General features: G+C 35.9%; 3 protein-coding genes across 16 annotated transcripts; all 3 read left to right on the forward strand.

The window, feature by feature from the left end:
- Nucleotides 1–346: 346 nt before the first annotated feature.
- LOC123217303 (protein PIN-LIKES 1-like) lies at nt 347–2,825 on the forward strand. 5 transcript variants are annotated; one of them, XM_044638245.1, is made up of 8 exons: nt 347–890; nt 1,012–1,071; nt 1,203–1,319; nt 1,871–2,038; nt 2,114–2,186; nt 2,261–2,297; nt 2,368–2,491; nt 2,630–2,825. In XM_044638245.1, the coding sequence occupies exons 4-8, from the start codon at nt 1,910–1,912 to the stop codon at nt 2,678–2,680; spliced, it is 414 nt and encodes a 137-aa protein (XP_044494180.1). In that variant the 5' UTR covers nt 347–890; nt 1,012–1,071; nt 1,203–1,319; nt 1,871–1,909; the 3' UTR covers nt 2,681–2,825. The 5 variants fall into 5 exon arrangements, with proteins under 5 accessions (XP_044494180.1, XP_044494179.1, XP_044494182.1 ...); XM_044638244.1 differs by having other exon boundaries at nt 1,203–2,038; XM_044638247.1 differs by lacking the exon at nt 2,114–2,186 and having other exon boundaries at nt 1,203–2,038; nt 2,368–2,536.
- A 365-nt stretch (nt 2,826–3,190) lies between these two features.
- On the forward strand, nt 3,191–14,134 carry LOC123217301 (DNA replication ATP-dependent helicase/nuclease JHS1). 9 transcript variants are annotated; one of them, XM_044638238.1, is made up of 34 exons: nt 3,191–3,660; nt 3,762–3,902; nt 3,988–4,212; nt 4,418–4,480; nt 4,576–4,785; nt 4,941–4,994; nt 5,077–5,138; nt 5,605–5,737; nt 5,900–6,010; nt 6,132–6,228; nt 6,460–6,542; nt 6,956–7,021; nt 7,503–7,658; nt 7,797–7,852; nt 7,972–8,029; nt 8,107–8,217; nt 8,308–8,364; nt 8,613–8,747; nt 8,867–9,118; nt 9,524–9,598; nt 9,673–9,794; nt 9,907–9,979; nt 10,115–10,219; nt 10,323–10,490; nt 10,949–11,018; nt 11,098–11,249; nt 12,456–12,533; nt 12,652–12,744; nt 12,827–12,964; nt 13,090–13,129; nt 13,211–13,284; nt 13,386–13,523; nt 13,622–13,741; nt 13,824–14,134. In XM_044638238.1, the coding sequence occupies exons 1-34, from the start codon at nt 3,340–3,342 to the stop codon at nt 13,983–13,985; spliced, it is 3,999 nt and encodes a 1,332-aa protein (XP_044494173.1). In that variant the 5' UTR covers nt 3,191–3,339; the 3' UTR covers nt 13,986–14,134. The 9 variants fall into 9 exon arrangements, 5 of the variants coding, with proteins under 5 accessions (XP_044494173.1, XP_044494175.1, XP_044494174.1 ...); XM_044638240.1 differs by having other exon boundaries at nt 13,622–13,746; nt 13,824–13,949; XM_044638239.1 differs by lacking the exon at nt 9,524–9,598.
- Nucleotides 13,861–22,668, forward strand: LOC123217300 (putative ABC transporter C family member 15). Of its 2 annotated transcripts, none has more exons than XM_044638237.1 (11): nt 13,861–13,999; nt 16,700–19,059; nt 19,149–19,235; nt 19,386–20,012; nt 20,126–20,290; nt 20,460–20,754; nt 21,160–21,374; nt 21,469–21,774; nt 21,848–21,911; nt 22,014–22,253; nt 22,337–22,668. In XM_044638237.1, the coding sequence occupies exons 2-11, from the start codon at nt 16,771–16,773 to the stop codon at nt 22,459–22,461; spliced, it is 4,413 nt and encodes a 1,470-aa protein (XP_044494172.1). In that variant the 5' UTR covers nt 13,861–13,999; nt 16,700–16,770; the 3' UTR covers nt 22,462–22,668. The 2 variants fall into 2 exon arrangements, with proteins under 2 accessions (XP_044494172.1, XP_044494171.1); XM_044638236.1 differs by lacking the exon at nt 13,861–13,999 and adding an exon at nt 15,179–15,454.
- The last annotated feature ends 99 nt before the right edge of the window (nt 22,669–22,767 follow it).

The raw sequence follows: 22,767 nt of genomic DNA on the forward strand, positions 1-22,767 counted from the left end.
TTTCAGTGTTCTCTTCTACAGATTATTGGGTTTGCTTACTGATATTGTCACAGTTTCCCCAATTGGTGAGTTTTGATTGGGTTTAGTCTTCCTCTTCATGTCATCTGCAATTCTGCCAAATTGCTAGGGCTCTGTTTTATTTGGCCGCATAACTTAAACTTGTTTTTTTGGGTCTATAGGATCTCAACCATTTCTATATTATATATAATGAGCTGGCAGTGGTCCATGAATAGAATAATTATTGGAGAGAATTTGACTCTGAATTGCAGATAAGGAATAGAGGTTGCCGAATATGTAAAAGAAAAGAATGGCAGGTGAAGGAAAAACAGCATCACAAATTTAATTTCATGCCTGCAGTATTAACGGTTATAAGTGACTCATGGACCTGATTATAAATGTTTCCGTTCCTTCATCTTTCTTTGATTTTTTGAGAAACGCTTGAGCTAATTGTGATGAGTAGAGTAGTGCTCCTATGTACCTTGAATTGAACCTACTGCTCCATTCCATGTCTTTCTCCTTCTTCCTGATTAACAAGCTAAGATACCAGAACTAATCTTTCTCCTTCTTCCTGATTAACAAGCTAAGATACCAGAACTAAAATAACAATCTTCAATCTTCAACATCAGTCTCAGCCTATATCTATTACCATGTCCATGTTGCCTTAACAAGATACTTATACATATATGTGTGTGTGTGTAAAAATCCTGCATAAACTTGAATAAAATTTGTTACTGGTTTTGTAAAGAAAATCTGCAATGAATTTCTTTGATCTGTTCATGGTTGCATTGTTGCCAGTTCTCAAAGTAATCTTGATTACTGCTCTTGGTTTATTACTTGCATTAGATCGTATAGATCTGCTGGGACCAAATGCTAGGCACCATTTAAATAATGTAAGTTATCTAATGCTTTTACCTCAATTTTTTGTTTTCAGCTGAATCTATAGAAATAAAAAAGACAAAAAAGAAGTTTCATCTTACTTGTATTTTTACAGTTGGTATTTTTTTTATTTAGTCCTGCAATCGTAAGTAGCTACCTGGCTGATACAATTACTCTTCAAAGTTTGATTACATTGTGAGTCCATTTCTGATCTCTGTTCATATCAATCATCTTTTAACTTGGGGAGAATTGTGATTGTTTAGTAAGTGACAAAAACAAACATTACCTAAGCTAAATTACTTGATAAATAATTGTTAATTGTGTAGGTGGTTCATGCCAGTCAATGTCATTCTCACATTCATTTTTGGTTCTGCACTTGGATGGTTAGTCGTGAAAATCACTAGAACCCCTTAGAGGACTTGTCATCTCTTGCTGTTCAGCAGGTGCAGTTTACACACTCCTCCATGATGCTTTCTGTGCATATATATAGATTCACACACACACACACAGAGAGTTAGCAGTGCACACACTCCTATAGTTGCGAGAATCATACATAAAATGAAGCATGGTTGTATCATTTAATGTATGATCAGAAGTTGCTACTCTCAAAATTTCTTTCTTTTTTTTTTTTTTCATTGATGTGCACAAGTAATATTGGAGGCTTATTTCTAATCATACTCCCAGCACTATGTGACGAACAAAACAGTCCATTTGGAGATTCATCCACCTGCTCTACATATGCCAAAGCTTATGCCTCCCTTTCTATGGTGGTATTTTATTTTTGATGATTCTGATTCTGAAACTAAGTCTTCCAAAAAGTACTAAATAAGTATACTATGAATCATAAGGTGTTGCTCTCTGTCTTCTCAAATAGAAACTGACATTAATCAACCAATGCGATTTCAGATCATGTATAGTTTAGTAAGTATTACTGTTGTCTCAAAAGCAGAGATTCATTTAAGCTCTTTTTTATTATGAATATTTGATAACACAGATACTAGCTGTCTATCTTTGGACTTACATTTATATTATTATGCGGGCATATGCCAAAAATGAGACCAGCCACTCAACTAGTATAAAAAGTCCTGGAGAAACCTTAGAGAATTTTACTCAAGTGCTACTTCCAAGCTCAGGGGACTACTCTGAAATTGAAAGGGAAAAGGTTAGAGTTAATGTTTTATTTCATTTCTAGTTTCCATATAAATGTTTTAATCCTGAACAATGAATTCTCTTGAAGCCTGTGAATTCCAAGTGCAACTGTACTTCTTGGGTGATAGCACTCTCATTTATACTAGTACAGATTTGCTGGGGTATAAATCTTAATACACACTTTGAGTTCATTAATGTTTTAAATTATCAATTAACTTGGGAATAATCTCTACAGGGTATAACCCTAATAATTGGAGCAAACCTTCTGAAAGGTACTTAAATTTGTGTAAATGATTAGAATGATGTTAAGTAAAAATATTGAATTGGGGTTTTGTTATTCAGGTCTGAAAGGAGGAGGAGGAGGAGGAGGAGTTGGAGCATCAGTGATAATAGGAATATTAACAGTGAAATACATAATAATGCCACCACTGGGGATTGGTGTGGTAAAAGCTGCAAGACATTTTGGGTTTGTGGAATCAAATTCATTGTCTGAGTTCAGTTTGATGCTTCAGTATGCAGTTCCACCTGCGATGAACATAGCATAGGTACCGTAGATGCAATGCAATGTTTAAGTGGATTCAATTAATTAGATTAATTTTGGCAGGTACTATTACGCAGTTGGTCCAGACTAGCCAGAGTGAATGTTCAGTGGTGATGCTGTGGCAGCATTCTTTCTTTCTTACTTACCCTTTGGTCAGCCCTCTTCATGTAATGGTTTCTTGTTACATAGATGATTACTCATCTAATCAGTAAGACTACTCACTAGTAACTTGATTGTTATATAATTATTTCATTTCTCTACAAAAATCAATTTATAAATATTATATTTTATTCCAAAACTATTCCTATAATAAATTAATCAAATTATTCTCCTCCACATCTTAATTAAAATTTCTGTACTACTTCAAGCACTCTAAATGAACTAATGGATGTGAATCGCTGCTTTGTTTGACCCCAAGTCAATATATCCAAATTACATTCACTAACAGCTGTAGATTTTAAATACACACAAGTTTTGATAAGTTAATTTCTACAAACAAGTTTACTTAACACGAATTTTGTGGGCTTTCAAGTTACACATGGGTCAGAATTTTGTACCTCACTGAGGCCCGTGTTTGCTGGTGGCTGGAGGGAGACAAGGGCGGGTGGGTGGGATCGACAGCAGAGCGCCTTCCTCCTCTTCATAAAACAAGTAAATTACATTATTAACCTTTCAAACAGAAAATGATTGAGTGAAGTTTTTGGCGGGAAATGATAGATAACAATCCATAAATAAATCAAAACAAATCTACTCTGCTTTCTGGATCGAAGAAAATGCCTCCAAGAAAGAAACCAAATTCATCTACAGCCAAGAAATCACAATCTTTATCTTCTTCTCAGACTCAGCCTTGTAAGTTCGGCATCCAACATTTCTTCGAACGCCATACTCAAAACTCCAAGAACGTTGCCGTTTCTTCAACCCCTCAAAATTCACATCCCCATTCCATTAATTCTAACCCTAAAAATGCTTCACATTCTCTTCCTTCCCAAAATCCCCCTAATTCATCCCTCCACTATACACCTCCTGACGATATGGTCTCGCCCGAAATTTCCAAATCTCTCCCCCTCAAGCGCTTCAAGTTCTCTCCTGGGATGGTGATTTTATGTGTTTATTTTTTTTCTTGGTGTAATTATGAAGAATTTTTTATTTTCATTTTTGCCTAATTATGCTGTTTGAAATGACTTGTAAATAAAAGTTGATAAAGCAAAGCCAGGATGACGGAGGTGACGAAATTACTTGGAAGATATCTCCTGTCAATGAAAAGCTCCAATCAAGAGTATTGTCCAATTCTATGGGGCTCAACTCTTCAACTATTCGTCAATGCTGCCTAAACCAGGCATGTATTTGGTCTAATTTATCCATTTTGTTTGAGAAATTTTACTATATATGTTAATTGACAATAAATTGTGCGGAGTATGCAGGATTCTGCTGCTACAGCTGATAAGGTTGAGGAGGGGATTTCTTCACCCACACCAAACTCTACAGAAGCGTCTTTGCTTTGTACAAATAAGATTGCCATGAAAAGGGTCAAACCTGATCGGGATGCTCTTCTCCTTGGGAGTGCAACTAATGCTAATTCTACTCTATCATCTAGTCAACATAGTCCATTCAGAACTCCTCCATCTCTGTCATTTCCCCATGATAAGGTAATTAATTATACTTGGGTGTTTGATTGTACCAACTTAAAAGTTTCTCTCGTTTGGTCCTATTTTAAGTAAACGGGGAAGAAATACATGAAAAATTGCTGCATCTTTGACGCTTCATAAATCAGGAAAGAAGACAAAATGGAAGAAAGGGAAATCTAGATGTATATATTTTTCATTTTCTGATAAATGCTGTATGGATATGTAGCTACCCAATGATACTGTGTGCAACGGAGCATCTGATCACCTGAGCTTCAAGCATCACAAAAAGGTTTTGCTGAATTTTTGTGTTTGAATTCAATATGAACAATTCAATTTCAGATCAACGCAACTACTCTTATTGATTTTGTTTATCGTTTCTTGTAGGCATTGCTTGAACTTTTGGATCAAGTAGAAGATGCTATTTCTGTTGAGGACTCTGTATCTGGTGGCATGGAGGTGAATCCATCCAAATTTGAAGATAAAAAAAGTGATAAAATGTTTATCAAAGCTGATCCTCATGTTAAAAGAGTGACAATAGATCCACCAGAAAAGGTCAACAGTGCATCTTCTAATTACTATTTCCTTGTATTGGAGGTATGCTTTTCTTCAATGATTTTTATTTTTCTGCTGTAATTGGTGTGTTTCTTTCTTCCTGAATAAAATTGTGAGTTTTGGATGTGTTTTATTCTTCCTGAATGAAGTAGTGAGTTATTGAATATTGATTTGTTCTCATTGTGTCACTGACATAGGTATCTGAGAAGTGTAGGCCTTATGACTCCTTTGGTTCCAAATGCCCATATAAGGTTTTTTTATAAGCTTGATTCTTAAAAAATTCATTGATTGCATAACTGGCATGGTAGTGACATAAATTAATTGTTTTTTCAGGTTCTTCGCTTATTAAATGAGCAAAGTGGAGAAGAGCGTGCCGTGTATTTGTGGGAAGAATGGTATATAGTTCAACTTATCTTGCTATGAACCATTTAGCTGTTGCCATTGTCTGTTTTGGAATCATATACGTATGGGTTGATTATTGCTCCACCCATCCCAGAATTACATTTTTTTTGTCATCTTTATTTATGTAATGTTTTCTTACTATTACAGGCATCGAGATAAACCATCTTGGTATTATGCATTCAACCTTCAATAAGCTTCTTAATGATAAACTAGATGGAAATTATTTTGGTGTTTCCAGAGGCAGATGTTGATCTTCTGATATGAAGTTTCACCTATAATTGCTTGATCTGCTTTTGGATATGGTGTTGTAGCATTTCAAATGATTTTTTATTTGTGTGCCTGTGATCATCTGCTGAGAATATTATGTGTTCAATAATTTTGTTGATTCTGACTGGGTCATGTTGGTTGATTAATTGCCTTTGGAGATTATGTTCTTATGTCCCTAAAAACTTTCATCAGGTTTCACAGTGTGATTGCTCCCGGAGATACTGTAAATGTTGTTGGTGAATTTGATGAACAGGGAAAGTGTGATGTGGATCATGACAATAATCTTGTAATTGTTCACCCTGATATTCTGGTCTCTGGAACTAGGGTAATGGTTTTATTACTTGTCTGAATTTCACGTCTATCATTAGTGGCAGTATGTGTTATGATCTTGTCATGCTAACTGCTCTGAACCATTATTTAGGAGGATTCTATTCATGAAACTTGTTGTGTTTACCTAGTTCTTTCTGATAAATTCAATAACATTCAGGTCGCTGCAAGTTTTAATTGCCCAAGGCAAACTGTCCTAGATGAGAGGCTAAAATGTAGTGAGCAATCAATCGCAGCATTAATTGGTACCTTGCTGCACCAAATTTTTCAGGTCAATATTTGAGTGAAAAAGAACCCTATTGTATTTGTTTGTCAAATTTGTATTAACTTACTAGTTTTTTCCAATGAAGCATCCAAGATATGCTTATGTATGATCTTCTTGCCTTTTGCAGGCTGGACTTATTACAGAGACTCCTACAATAAACTTTTTGGAGGAATATGCTGGAGTAGTCCTCCAGAAGAACATTGAGAGTTTGTATGCATGTGGAGGTGGAGATTTTCTTAAATGCCACTTTCAAATTTTAATTTCTTTCTGGAACTTTCATCCTTTTTAATCAATAAATAGACCTGTAGAACCATAACTGCTGTCATCTCAGTTCGCTGGGTCCTTTTGTGTAAAAGTTTCACATATTAATTTATTTTTATAAAATATATGATCATTAAACTGCATTGATCATCTTGTCAAAATGTACTCATGCCTTCATTATGTGAAACTTGCAGTCCATGAAATTGATATTCGCAAAACCTTGATTGAGGCTATTCCAAAAATTTTGAATTGGATCATTCTCTTCAAAGGTACAAAGGTGAGCCAACTGCTCCTCCCTCACTTCCTGCTCATTGCTGTTAACCCTTTCACTCAAACTGTACTTGTATTTGGAAGATCTTCATACTTATTTATAAATTTGCTACTCCAAAAGTTAACCCTGTTTTAGTGTTGATGGTTGCCACTTTGCAGCTTAAGCCTTGCTGCTATGAACTTAGTGTGTTGCATTCTGTATCAGCGTTATCTCTTTTGTCTGCAAATCCTCTAGACCTGACATTTTATTTTTTCGTTAGATGGTTTTAATCTGTGAAAAGTAAAATTCTTCTTTGTAGTCATGGTAGTAGTTGTAGTGGAATTCCTGTATACATATGTTTGTCTTCCAACCACTTGCTTTCATGTGACTCCACTGAAACTTTCCTATTTTGAGGCTAAAATTTTAGAGGTTGCTTGCAGGACTCCAAAGCCCCTTTTGTGGATTTTGGATCTGATAATGGACATAAAAAGGTCAAACTATCAGAGGTTAGGCTCTTCCTTGTCTTGTTTGTACATATGCATTTTAGAAGATATACATAAGCATGGACATCAGAGGCATGGCTAGGCACTTATGTATGCACTTGTCTATACTTCTAGCATTCTGCATGACTCAGGAAATACCAGCAATTTGCAACTGATTGCTTCATGCAATATTCAGGTGTCTTCCACATGTCTGCATCAGACTACATAAAATTTCCAGGCAATCCAACTGATAACTGTGTGAGCTATCCATTGGGTAGAGGGCCCAACTAGTATAAGTAGCAGCATCAACTTTTGAAATAATCTGCAATACACTGACATCAATATTGTTGTCTTTTTTCTTCTGTAATTAAAAACACTAATCTAGTCAAGAGTGCTTCCAATTATTAAAAGTGTTACCTTGTAGTAAGAGAGTAATACTATTGTTATTTACTTTAACATGAACCATATCACATTGTAATTATAAGAAATTTACTCTTGATTGTAGGTTCTTGATATCGAGGAGATGGCATGGGCTCCAAAATATGGCTTGAAAGGGATGATTGATGCTTCAATTAGAGTAGAAACTGAATCAAACATAGATGAAACTGATGAGATGATTGTGCCTTTAGAGTTTAAGACTGGGAAAATAGCCAATGGTCAGGCAAGTATTTCGTCTTTACAGAAATTTATGAGCCAAGGGTTCAAAATGATTAAAAATTTAAAGATATGTAAGAGATTATGCAAATTACTCAATCTACATGACACCATTATGCTTTTTTTCTGTTCACTCATTCTGCAGTCATCTATGGAACATTGTGCTCAAGTGATTTTATACACTCTACTTATGTCTGAGAGGTGCGAATGTTGTCAGCATTATTAAATTATTCGGGCAAGGGGAAAGAGGTGGATTGGTGAATTTATGTTATTTCTTGGGCAAAGTTTGAGAACTATTCTTCTATAATTGTTTTGTTCAGGTACCTGAAGCATATTGATCATGGCCTTCTTTATTATCTTCAGTCAAATCAGACTCAGGTAAAATAAGATACTGCCATGTATCTGTAACTCTCCTCTTAGAAAGCCAATTGAACATCTTTTGATCATGTGTGAAGGGCATAAAAGTTCGAAGATCTGACTTGGTTGGGCTAATCATGCGTCGTAATGAATTGGCAAGTGATATTCTTAAGGCATCAACAACACAACAACTGCCACCAATGTTACGGGTATGGATACTATTGAATTATTAAGACCATGTGTTTATAGACAACTCTTTGTGGATTACCCTAGTAATTAGGTAAATGTTCATTTTGTAGAGTCCAAGCATGTGCAAGGGTTGCCGTCACCTTAATGTTTGTACCATCCATCACAAGGTAACATTTTGATCTTTACAAGTTGAGGGATTTAAGTACATTCTGATCTTTACAAGTTGAGGGAGTAAAGTTTTTCTTCTCAGCTGGTAGGCTATTTATAGTTGTATAACCTAATAACTAGAAAAATATTTTACATGGCAGCACTGATAATCTAACATTGCAAGGTTTCTTTATTGATTCTTGGGCTTCAAAATTTTTGTGCTGGTACTGAGTGCTTATAGTTGCCTGTCCTTATTCAAATGCTGCAGGCATATGGTGGCAACACAGAAAGTAGTGGGTTGGGTGACATTTTTGATTCACATACTCACCATCTTACAACTGTTCATTCTGTTTTCCTTCGTCATTGGGATCGATTGATCGACTTAGAAGCTAAAGAGATGCAGGTGCAAGTTTGAAAAAAACTTTATTTATACAATAAAAGTAGTTAACACCCTGTAGTTTTGTGCATGACAAATCTAGTGACTATTTCATGCTTAATATCTTTCTTTCCCCTCATTTTCAGCTTGTAAAAAATGAAATCTGGCGATCACATAGTTTGAGGGGTGATACCTTAACATGCTGCCTTACTTCTATTGTTCTTGACACAAAAGAACTTTTACATCACAAGTCTTATAAGGACAACCGATTTGTCTACTGTTTTGTGTGCCAAGATATGCCTTCTCACAGTTTGAATGCCTCTGACGGAGAATCTTTAAGTTCTGTGTCTTCTTCAGCAAATTTTTTGGATTGCACCCTCAGAAGTGGAGACTATGTGGTATATATTATTCTCAAGTCATGTGACTTCTGCAAATTTTGATTTTAGCTGAATTCAGAACTAATATGCTTTCACATGAGGTGTTGACAAATGATGCCATGGCTTTCTGCACACAAATTTCTCCCTTTAGATTGTCTGCAATCTGTATCTAAGAAATGTTTATATTTTATTTTGAATGTCCTAGATCTACAGTTTGGTGTTGGCTTCACAAGTTAACCAAATGCATACACACATATGTTCATGCTGACTGATAGCCTTGTTTATTCATATAATATCATGGATCATTTATATTCTATCTGTTTAATCTAATTAAAAAGTTACATAATAGCTTTGGAGTCAAATCGACCATCTCATTTTATACATATCATCTTTAGTATTTACTATTGAGTACCCTTTCTATTTCAGTTGCTTAGCACGGAACCTAACCATCTTACTGTAGCAAGTGGGTTCATAACAGATATCAGTCACTCCCATGTTTCTGTAAGCACAATGTTTGCTGTGTTTTCTATTCATGTTGCTATAGTAGATAGGCTTATTATCTCCCATAAAATTAGGTTTCCCTTTCCAAGCGCTTACGGCTACCTGTGAGCAATGCTTCTTCAGAGGCCCAGGATCTCTTTCAGGAGGTTTGGCGAATTGACAAGGATGAAGTAATGACATCATTTTCATTCATGAGGTAAGTACTGACTATTATTTCATCTTAAGAATTCTTAGAAAGTTTCTTTCTCTTGTTGCATTAGGACCTCATGTTTGAGCTATCTACATCATGCTTTTAATCCTTGTTGAAGGTTCAACCTTGTACAACTTTTTCGGCAAAGTGCAGAAAGTTCTCAGCTTAGGAAGATGGTTGTTGACCTTGAGGTAAAAACACGTTGCCACATTTGTATGGTTTATAACATTACTGTAGTTTGCCAATGCTTTTAATCATCTATATTGGTGTCTGCCTTTGTGTGTGCAAGAACATGCATATGATTTGAACATTTGCATTGCTTGTAGGCTCCTAGATTTGACAGTGGATGTATATTTAGTCAAGATCCTGCTATATCATATATCTGGTCAGAGAAGAATTTAAACGATGATCAACGTCGAGCTATTCTCAAGGTTGTCAATATTTTATTTAGGTTTTGCTATTGGCTTAATTTTTCTTAAGAAATCTGTCTACTGGATATAACTCTTTGTCATGTCCATAAACTCTTTGTTTCAGATACTCACCACAAGAGATTATGCCCTAATTCTAGGAATGCCGGGAACGGGCAAGACATCTACCATGGTTCATGCTGTTAAAGCGTTGTTGATGAGAGGTTCATCCATTTTGCTAACATCTTACACAAACTCTGCTGTGGATAATTTACTAATCAAGTTAAAGGCACAGGTCATCTCTATCTTTCTTGTGTCTCTTAAGAATTAGAGAATATCACATGTTCCCTGTTCTCTTCAAATTTGTTTTGTGTTATAAGTGATATCATGCTTCAAATACGTATCAAATAATGCTGGGGTAATTGAGTTGGACTATCTGTATGTTTTTACAAAACATTGACCAATTGTAAGGATTTTTTTTTTTTAAAACAGACTTGGCATATTTTGAAAGAAGCAGAGACTGATAGAAATTTTTTATAAAGAAACTTTGATGTATATACGGTGTCAAATAACATGAATTTTTTTTTCCTTTTGCCTTATATGTTGAGTAAGACTATAAATATGCAACTCAGCTGAGAACTTTCTTGATAGATTTTGGATTACTGAGTTTTATGATTAATTTACCTGATTGTTGTATCTTATCTTTATAGTACTTTTTTCCTGCACATATGATTGGAATTCAAATGATTGCAGGATATTGATTTTGTTCGTATTGGGAGACATGAAGCTGTGCATGAGGATATTCAAGGGCATTGTCTTTCAGGTCAGATAACATATCTTTAGTAGCTTGCTTTAGTGAAACAGTCACCATCATCTCCATGTAATTGAAGTTCAAATGACAGCAATGAAAATAAAAAGTGTTGAAGAGATCAAAGTGAGATTAGACAAAGTCAAAGTCGTTGCAGTAACATGTTTGGGAATTACTAACCCCTTGCTCATCAACAAGAGATTTGATGTATGTATCATGGATGAAGCCGGACAGACAACCCTTCCGGTATGTACTGCTTTTTCTCGTTTTACCATCTCTACCCTTCATATTGTGTTGTTTTGTCATTCCAAAAATGAATGACCTGGAACGATAATATTGTAGCCATAAAAAGTTCATTTGGGTCTGTCAATGATATGTTAGCCTTATAGAAGTGAATGGATTCGGGACATGTAGAATGCTAAGTGTTTCTGTATTCTGAATTGTGATGTATGAATTATGGTAGCGAAAATCTGTGCTGATCTGGATAAGCAGCACTAAAATGATTAATAAGTGGGACATTGTATAAAGCAAAGATGGTTTTGTGAGGTGAAATGGTATCTGTTACAGACCTGGAGTTCAGCAATGCTTCAATCCACTAGAGCCTCCTTCAACTACTATCTCCGATTCCTGTAGGGCTTCCCAGACGACACACAAGCATACAAGATTTTAAACAACAAAGAATGTAATTTAGAGTGTAGATTGATGTAAAAAGGAAACTGACTTTTGTATTGAAAATTCCTTCTGAATGTAATACAGATTAATGTTTTCCTGAGAACATAGCGCGAATTACATTACTTTATCAAAAGCAAATCCAAAGTCATGACTAACAGAAGCAAAAGGCACTAGCATCTGACATTCACAAAGCAAGCACACAATGCACTGGTATACCCTGTAAACCCTTCAGAGAGGCTGGGACTCTCCTTTTTCTGACTTTACTTGATTGCCTGCTTCTCCTAATTTCCCTTCTCCAGGTCGATAACCTGCTGCTCCCCTCCTTCAGAATTGTTCCTCCATTCTTGTGCTGCCAACTCAGCTTCCCTTGGCTTGATGGTTCCTAATGTCTGATGCCTGCACACTGCTTCTGTACCCTGCTGTTCTGGTTCACTTGTTGGTTGGTTGACAAGTGTTCCAGGTATAATGCTGCCAAGTGGATTATTGCCAAGTGCTTTTCCTGTCTTCTCCTTGTTGGTTTTATTTCTCACATATACTTTCACCCTAACAGTATCTAATGATGTTGTTTCTTAGATTAAACGGAAGCAGTTCTGGTTGAGATTATTTGTACTACCTTCTTTGTGATGCAACTTTTGAAGAGGATGTATTAGTGATAACTTGATTCACATTTCACTTTCGTTTTTTATTTTTGATCTGAATGGTGCATGATGTTGATAAATTCAGAAAAGAACAGAGTTCTTCAAAATTTTGTGGATTAATGAGTTTTTGTTTTCCTGTCAGGTATCCTTGGGACCTTTAATGTTTGCTTCAAAGTTTGTCCTTGTTGGTGATCATTATCAACTGCCTCCCCTGGTCCAGGTGTGTAACTTATGTATCGTTTGTTTGATAAGTATTTTATGCATCTTTATTAATAGGTGCTTGAAGTTTATGCCATAATGTTGAGCTCATTTAAATTATTGTGCTAATTATTGTGTAGAGTAGAGAGGCTCAAGAGAATGGAATGGAGATAAGTTTGTTTCGCAGGCTCTCAGAAGCACATCCTCAGGCAATTTCAGCATTGCAAAGCCAGGTAATCGTATATTTTGAATTGAACTCCTAGGGTTAAACTCTGCCTTTTTACTATGTCAATACACTATATTATTATTGAGCAGTACCGCATGTGCCGAGGTATTATGGAACTATCAAATGCGTTAATATATGGTGATAGATTGCGTTGTGGTTCACCTGAAATAGCTGATGCCAAAATTGAAGTTTCAAATTTGAAGTCTTGCTCATCATGGCTAAAGGAGGTAATTTGAAATGCTCTCTTAGGATTCTTATTGCTGTAGCTAGTGGGATTTTGTTTGTTCTTAAAATTTTACTTATGGGAATTCGATGGAATCTAAACAACTATAAATTGTATTCATATTTGCAGGTTTTGAATCCAAGCAGACCTGTAATATTTATTAATTCAGGTTTGAAGAAAGCATAATGTTTGGGTTTTGTGTACGTTTGGGTTGGGTTTCCTAACCAATTATTTTGCATTTATTACTTAGATATGTTGGCTGCTTTTGAGAGAAAGGTTAACAAGACTTTGAATAATCCAATTGAAGCTTTCATAATTGCAAAGGTAAGCTTGTAATATTATTGATATATCTATTTTGGTAGTGCATATTATTCATTATTTGATTGATTGGATTGGATTCGATTGGATTGTGGGTTATCATATAGATCACCGAGGAACTTGTTAACAGAGGTGTTGAAGGCAAAGATATTGGGATCATTACCCCTTATAATTCGCAGGCCAAACTCATCAGCCATGCTGTTTCTTTACCCTCAGTGGAGATACATACAATTGACAAGTACCAGGTTAGCTTAGGGTGAAGCATTTTTATTATATAATTTCAACTGGAAAATCAATCTACATATATATATGTATATATATATATATTTTTTTTTATCAACAGGGACGAGATAAGGAGTGCATATTGGTGTCATTCGTAAGGTCTAGTGAGAATCCGAGGAACTGTACTTCTTCACTGCTCGGAGACTGGCATAGGATTAATGTGGCTCTCACTCGTGCTAAGGTGAGGTACATAGATTAAGTTGAATTGTTTTTAAAAAAAAAATGGGAGCAGGGTTTGGTGAGTAATATTTTTGGTTGTACAGAAAAAGTTGATAATGGTAGGATCACGCACCACTCTTTCAAAGGTTCCTCTGCTCAAACTTTTGATTAACACGGTTGAAGAACAATCAGGCATTTTGAGTCTCTCCAAGTTGGATATCAACCACTTTGTAGACCTCAACAGATGCTCTAACTCTCAAATATAGCATCATCAATCATTGTAAGTATCATCACCTCAGGCGTTTCTTATTTGATTAAACATTAAACCTTAGGTGGAAGATGATAACTCATGTGTAAAGTTGGAATCAATTCCAATTTGAAAGGTTATTATTTATGCATTGATTCTTGAAAGAAAGATTAGTTTAAATATGAAAACAAAAGTATTTTCTATGAATCGACATCTTAATAAAAAAATACAATGCATCAGGAAGGAAATTGCACGTTCAACTGCCTGTACTAGATAGAATACAGCAATAACCCATAAATTAAAATAAAATAAATATCGTTTTCTTTCACCCACTCTCACAAGTGTAGTCACATCATATTATTATTATTAATTTATTTACTATAAATAATAAAGTATTCCTGCCTGCCTGCCTGCCTACGATGGAAATGGTAATTAAAAAGAATGTTTTGTGACAAATTTCAAATTTATGTTATAATATGTTAGTGTCTGTCTGTCTATCTATCTATCTATCTATCTATCTATCTATCTACCTATCTATGTACAAGTAAAGTCGCTTTCTCGGCAGTAACAATAAGACGAAGAGAACTGGTAGTTTTGCATCATTTTCTTTCAAAATGAATCAAACTCTTGCTCTTTGCTCTGTCCTTGTGAATTGTGAACAGAGTTGGGCCATGAAGAATGACCTCACTGCCCTCATCACTCACCAATACAAACAACAATAACACACATAAACTTATTGGATCTCAAAACACCACCCACCATTCCACATGCCATTACTTATTTTAGACTCTCAATAATTGGACAGACGGATCTTCCTTTATTTTATTATAAATCGATTTCCTAAAATTTAGGCTAAGGTAAGGCAACCTGAAACTGAACCTCGAGCATCGTGATTGTATTATTATATAATATATATATATTCTGATCTGAAAGCATCAAGTTAGGTGTCTATTCTATATCTAGAAATAAGCAATTATTGTGTCCACCACTAAAGTTGAAGATTTTGGAATTTATATGTTCAAAGCCTACGTATTTCCATTCCATATCCCATCTCATCAGTGCTAGATCCACTCAGGAATGCAGTAGCACTATCTATCCATCTATTCTATGTGCTTATAAGAGCCGTCACTCACTTTGCTGCCTCCCTCATTATCATCATCAACGACAACAACAACAAATCACATCTCATTATATAAATTAATCTACTTAATTTTCTTTTTAATTCTTGTGCTGTCCGCATCTTATTTACACCTCCATCTCTCTCTCATTTGTTTCTCTTGGTCCCATCCCATCTCATTCATTAATTTCATTCCCAGTATATGAATATGACCTACTGAAACATGCAAAATCTGCCATTCAAAATTTCAAACTTTCCTCAACTATTAACGCCTCTTCAGCCTACTGTGGGTTTAAACAACTGAACCCTGGTGTGGTGTGTTTCAAGTTGAAGTTAGAAGGTGGATATGTTCCCTTCGAACTTTGCTTCCAGTAAGCTATCTCTAACCTCTTTCTATTCTATCATTATGCATACTTGCATTACAAACTTACCAGTGAATCAATTCTATTTAATGCACCATATATTTTGTTTATATAAATAACAACACCTTATCACAGATTCTTCTCTAGGCAAATAACTGCAGATATCACAGTTCAGATAGTAGGAAAATGATGCCACTTCATTCCCATTCTAATATTTTATATGTGTTTGTGTTTGTATCTGTATCTAACTTCAATCAAGCTTTATCAACGTAAAACTTCTTTTTTTTTTTTTTTTTCTATATTCTACTTCAACCCCATATTCTTTAAAATTTTCTATCCAGAATGTCCCTTAAAATCTTTCCCCTTTTTCTTTTCTACTGCAAGTGCAATTCTTATTTCACTCAGGTATCTCGTATACACATTGATGCTCATTATGCTACTGGTGAATTAGCACCTCTACAAACCACTTGCTCCGTTAGTCATAAAGAATTTTAACTTTTTTGCACAGACTAAATTTGTGTGCTTTTAGCTAGAGTGGTTATTTACTGGTTCTAACTTCTATTTCAGAAACAATTTCTTTTAAGTCCAATCCAGAAAACAAAGTTGTTTAATCTCAACCTGAAATCTACAGGGACCTTCTGAGGAGAGTGGGAGAAAGTGGAAAAGAAATCTGTTTCAGTGTACTAAATTTCCTAGATGCTAAATGAAATAAAAATAGTTCCAAACTGAAGTTTAAATAATTAGAAAAAATGCAAACCCGATAGGCAATAGAGAAATAAAGAACTATATAAAATGTACTCACTGATTTCATGTGGGATTAACTGTTTAGTTGTGCCGGAATCTGGGACAGTGACGATGAAGCACACTCAAATTACCCTCTCTATATTACTCCCTCAATTTGGGTTCCTATCAAACACAAAATGCCACATGACTGGTCAAATGTCCTTGCGTTAATTAAATGCAGCAATAATATTTGCTTATCATAACAAGAAGCTTCTTTGCAGTATAACTGAAAAAATCATATTCACAATATAGTTCATGTCCAATATATCTGTCACCGATCAAATCTAATATTAATCTTATCGTTGTACAACCATATAGTAATTTCACATTCATTCCCCACTTTAAACCCCAGCTGCTGTAAACAAAGTAAATAGTTTACTAGTAATTTCATTAGGACTGTAACTGCATTGGAAAAAAAAATTAGTATGCGTCCCCCAAAGATGTCTTTAACCTGCTTGTAACGTGTGACAGAATTTGAGCTTCTCTATTCCAACACAGCATGGCAGCTGCTAGAATCACCCTGTTTGAGGGAGCATACCTTCATGGTTGTGCAACTTGGGTTCCTTGGACTCTTGCTTTTTCAGCTTGTACGAAGAATTATCAGTCTAATAATCAGACATAGAAGTGATCAAACAGAGTTGAGAGATCAAGGTGCACAGAAGTCCAACATTGGCATAAAGTTTAGCATCTCTTACAAAGCCACGGTGGTTTGCTCCATTTTACAATTTGGCACTCATCTCATGATGTTACTGAATATGCTAAATGGTAGTGAGACACTATGCACCTCTCCTGTTCAAGCTTTTTCTTCCGAGATTATGCAAGTGGTATCATGGGCAAGTACATTGCTTGTAGTATACAAGATTCCTCACACTGAGCATGCTAAGTTTCCTTGGCTTCTGAGAGCATGGTGGTTTTGTAGCTTTTTGTTGTGCATTATCTGCACAGCTCTTGATATCTATTTCAGAATTATAAACACAAGTAAATTTGGATTACAAGATTATGTGGATCTCGTTGGCCTCCTTGCGTCCACTTTCCTTTTTGGTATATCAATCCGAGGGAAGACAGGCTTAGTCCATACTGTCTCTGGTGACATAATTGAGCCTCTTCTCAATGGAAAAGATACTAGACATTCACAATACAAAAGAGAATCTCTATATGCAAAAGCTACTCTTCTCCAACTCATTACCTTCTCCTGGCTCAACCCTTTATTTGCTGTTGGTATCAAAAAACCCCTCGAACAGGATGAAGTCCCGGATGTAGATATCAAGGACTCCGCTGGATTTCTATCATTCAAATTTGAAAAGAACTTAAAACATGTTAAACAGGAAAAGGGAAGCACAAACCCATCTCTTTACAAGGCAATGTTTTTGTTCATTAGAAAGAAAGCAGCAATTAATGCACTTTTTGCTGTGACAAGTGCTGGAGCGTCATATGTTGGCCCATACCTTATTGACGATTTCGTAAGTTTCCTGACCAATAGGGAAAACCAGAGCTTACAGAGAGGGTACTTTCTTGCACTCGCCTTTCTAGGTGCCAAGATGGTTGAGACAATAGCACAGAGGCAATGGGTCTTTGGAGCTCGCCAGTTAGGCCTTCGCCTAAGAGCAGCTTTGATAACCCAGATATACAAAAAGGGGCTGCATTTGTCAAGCCAATCCCGCCAAAGTCACACAAGTGGGGAGATTATCAACTATATGAGTGTAGATGTCCAAAGAATTACAGACTTTATCTGGTACTTAAATACTATATGGATGTTCCCTGTGCAGATATCCTTAGCCATCTACATCCTGCATACAAACATAGGTTTGGGGTCATTAGCTGCATTGGCAGCAACTTTAATAGTCATGTCTTGCAACATACCTATTACAAAAAATCAGAAGAGATACCAATCAATGATCATGACTGCTAAGGATGATAGGATGAAAGCCACTTCAGAAGTTCTGAGAAATATGAAGACGCTTAAACTTCAAGCATGGGATAATCAGTACCTCCACAAACTTGAAAGTTTGAGGAAAGTCGAGTGCAACTGGCTGTGGAAGTCGCTAAGATTAGCAGCAACTTCAGCTTTCATTTTCTGGGGAGCACCCACATTCATCTCTGTGCTAACTTTTGGGACATGTGTTCTAATGGGAATTCAACTTACAGCTGGGAGAGTCTTATCTGCGCTGGCCACCTTCAGAATGTTACAAGATCCTATATTTAATTTACCTGATCTACTGTCTGTGATCGCACAGGCCAAAGTTTCATCAGATCGGATTGCATCTTTCCTCCAGGATGATGAAATTCAGCATGATGCAATTGACTATGTCCCAAAAGAGGAATCGGATTTTGATGTTGAGATTGAGAATGGGAAATTCAGCTGGAACTCTGAGTCAATCAGCCCGACTCTTGATGGAATAGAGTTGAAAGTAAGTAAAGGGATGAAGGTGGCAATTTGTGGGACAGTAGGTTCAGGCAAGTCTAGTCTTCTTTCATGCATTATTGGGGAAATACAGAAGCTGGCAGGGACAGTCAAGATCAGTGGTACAAAGGCTTATGTTCCTCAGTCACCATGGATACTGACGGGAAACATCAGGGAAAATATTCTTTTTGGGAATCAATGGGACAGTTGCAAATATGAAAGAACAGTTAAAGCGTGTGCCTTGACAAAGGATTTTGAGCTGTTCTCTTGTGGTGACCTTACAGAGATTGGAGAAAGAGGGATAAATATGAGTGGAGGACAGAAACAGAGAATTCAAATTGCCCGAGCAATTTACCAGGACGCGGATATATATCTACTCGATGACCCCTTCAGTGCTGTAGATGCTCATACAGGCTCCCAACTCTTTAAGGTGAGGTCCATAGTAAGAGTAGATGTTAGTAGAATATATCTCATTTACTCCACTACTTAATACATTGATTGCTTAACTAAACTTTGCAGGAATGCTTGATGGGACTTCTCAAAGACAAGACGGTAATTTATGTTACCCACCAAGTTGAGTTCCTTCCAGTAGCAGACCTCATTCTGGTACGCATGTTCCTGTAAAAGATCTGTTCACTTTTCTGTCATTTGAAAAGAATAATATGGATCCGTTTAAGCAATTGAAACAAGAAATATAGTTTACAAACAATTATAAATATAGGGACACATTTCCACAACTCATATAAATCTGAACAGGTGATGGAAAATGGAAGAATTGCACAAGCAGGTAGATTTGAAGAACTTCTGAAACAAAATATAGGATTTGAAGTTTTAGTTGGGGCTCATAGCCAAGCTCTAGAGTCGATTATGACAGTCGAGAATTCAAGCAGAACATCTAAAAAACCAACTTCAGAAACTGAATCCACTAGTTCAAATTCACAAGTTGAGCATGAACCAGATTCCACGGAAGAGATCAAAGAAAATGGAGGAAAACTGGTGCAAGAAGAAGAGAGAGAGAAAGGAAGCATCGGAAAAGAAGTTTATTGGTCTTATTTAACAGCTGTGAAAGGAGGAGCACTAGTTCCTGTCATAATCTTGGCACAGTCATCATTCCAAGTATTGCAGGTGGCTAGTAACTACTGGATGGCATGGTCTTCTCCACCTACAATTCACACCCAACCAGAAATAGAAATGAATGCAATTTTACTAGTATATTCATTACTTGCTGTTGGAAGTTCACTTTGTGTGCTGTTACGAGCCATGCTAGTAGTAATAACAGGACTACAAACTGCCCAAAAACTATTCAATGACATGCTGCATAGCATACTCCGGGCTCCTATGTCATTTTTTGATTCAACTCCAACCGGAAGAATCTTAAACCGGGTCAGTACAGATAAAGCCATCTATTCATTTAGGACTTTCCCTTAAAATGCAATTTTTAGGCTTAGCAATCAGTGATTCAGAACAACAATGTAGTCAAGTTATTCTATTTGCAGGCATCTTCAGATCAAAGTGTGCTAGACTTGGAACTGGCAATGAGATTAAGTTGGTGTGCTCTCTCAATAATACAGATTCTAGGAACCATTTTGGTGATGTCACAGGTAGCATGGCAAGTGTTTGTCATCTTCATTCCAGTAACTGCTATCTGCATATGGTACCAGGTAAGAGACAAACTCAGCTTTAACATTGATCTACCAATAGGTGGTTGCTTAAGAATGCGAAAACAACATAATAAATATATTTCACAAGAATATTTTTGGAAACCACATTCTCTCTTAAGCTCAAAAGCAATACTTTAGTTCTTTTGATTCTTATGTGTGATTACTTCAGCAATATTACATACCAACAGCAAGAGAACTGGCCCGCTTGTCCGAGATACAAAAAGCTCCAATCCTTCACCACTTTGCAGAGTCACTATCAGGAGCAGCAACAATTCATGCGTTTGATCAAGAAACCCGGTTCACAAATTTAAACCTCAGTCTGATTGACAACTACTCAAGGCCATGGTTTCACAATGTCTCTGCTATGGAATGGCTTTCTTACAGACTAAATTTGCTATCAAATTTGGTGTTTGCTTTCTCATTGGTTTTGCTGGTAACTCTCCCTGAAGGAATAATTAATCCAAGTGAGTATCACATAAATTTTTCAAACATTATTAAATTATGAGATATACTATATGCACTCATTTGGAATATATAAATGTGTAAATATTTATGCGTGTTTTCATATAATTGAGTGTTATTATATTTTAAATTTAAAATCATCTAATCAAATGATAATACATAACAAATGCGTATTTATTTATGTACTCAAAATAAAAATACATAATTTTATTGTTAAATTTTTTATATATATGTGTGTATGTGTGTGAAGACGTTTGAATATTAATTTAATCAAAACCATGCTTATGTATTGTTCGATTCATCTAATTAGTCCTAACAAATATATATCAGAACGTCACGAGATGGTATTAGTTTCTTTTTAAAAGAATGGTCATAAGGAGTAATGAGAAATGACTTTTGTATAACAGGCATTGCAGGGTTAGCAGTAACATACGGAATAAACTTGAATGTGCTGCAAGCTTCCGTTATATGGAACATATGCAACGCGGAAAACAAGATGATCTCAGTTGAAAGAATACTGCAGTACTCCAAAATAAGAAGTGAAGCTCCCCTTGTAGTCGAAGAGTGCAGACCTGCGAATAACTGGCCAGAAGTTGGATCAATTTGCTTCAAAAATTTGCAAGTAAGCCTATAACAGTATAAGCAAGGAGAAAAACACTAGTAATCCGAAGAGTTTTAAAATTAATATAAATAAATCAAATATCATTTGGTTGCAGATCCGTTATGCTGAACATCTGCCATCAGTGTTGAAAAACATATCATGTACATTTCCGGGAGGGAAGAAAGTAGGTGTTGTGGGAAGGACAGGAAGTGGAAAATCAACCCTCATACAAGCCATATTCAGGATTATTGAGCCAACAGAGGGAAGCATTATAATTGACGATGTGGACATTTCCAGGATAGGGCTTCATGATTTAAGATCAAGACTTAGCATCATTCCACAAGACCCAACACTCTTTGAGGGAATTGTTAGAGGAAATCTTGATCCACTACTCCAATATACAGACAAGCAAGTCTGGGAGGTAAAATTAATCATAAAAAGTTGAAATTAATTAGATAATATTTCATCGGACATTATATAATTTCATGCTTCAGGCTCTAGATAAATGTCAACTTGGTGATGTAGTGCGGGCAAAGGAAGAGAAGTTGGATAGCACAGGTGAGGTTTATCAATTTCAAACATAATCGATCGATACAATCAAAATTCAAATGATAGTAATGTATATGCATGCATGAACTTGCTGTGAGAGTTACGTTACAGTGGTTGAAAATGGTGAAAATTGGAGTGTGGGGCAAAGGCAGTTACTGTGTCTTGGAAGGAGCTTGCTGAAGAAAAGCAGCATTCTGGTACTGGATGAAGCCACAGCGTCAGTGGATTCTGCAACTGATGGAATCATACAAAAGATAATTACTCAAGAATTCAAAAATCGCACAGTTGTTACAATAGCTCACAGAATCCACACCGTTATTGATAGTGATCTTGTGTTGGTCCTTAATGATGGTAAGATCATATCCTTTTAATTATTACTTTGAATAAATATTTTATTATTTGTTATGATTTTTATTTATTTATTTTGTGAGCAGGAAGGATTGCAGAATATGACACACCAAAAAATTTACTTGAAAGAGAAGATTCTTTCTTCTCTAAATTGATTAAGGAGTACTCCATGAGGTCTCACAACCTCAACAGCTTGACAACTCCATCGTGATTATCGTAAAAATCTCCGACGAAATATAAAGATTTGGTGGATGGATGGACGGATAGATCGGCAGAGTCTCCCGTCGGTCAGGAATTTTTAATATTTTTACTATAGCAATAAGGATGGATGAATACGCTCCAAATCTATGACTTTTTTATACGTGTTAATCACTTGAACGCTAGCGGCATTCTTGTTGGCTAGCTTGTTTGATGCTCATTCATTATAACTTTTTCTTTTTTTTGGTTTTTTGTTAGAAAATAAAATAAAATTTGTGCGAAACACAACCCAAATTCACTGAGAGAGACGGAAACGGCG

The sequence above is a fragment of the Mangifera indica genome, chromosome 5, assembly GCF_011075055.1.
Source record: "Mangifera indica cultivar Alphonso chromosome 5, CATAS_Mindica_2.1, whole genome shotgun sequence".
NCBI lineage: Eukaryota > Viridiplantae > Streptophyta > Magnoliopsida > Sapindales > Anacardiaceae > Mangifera > Mangifera indica.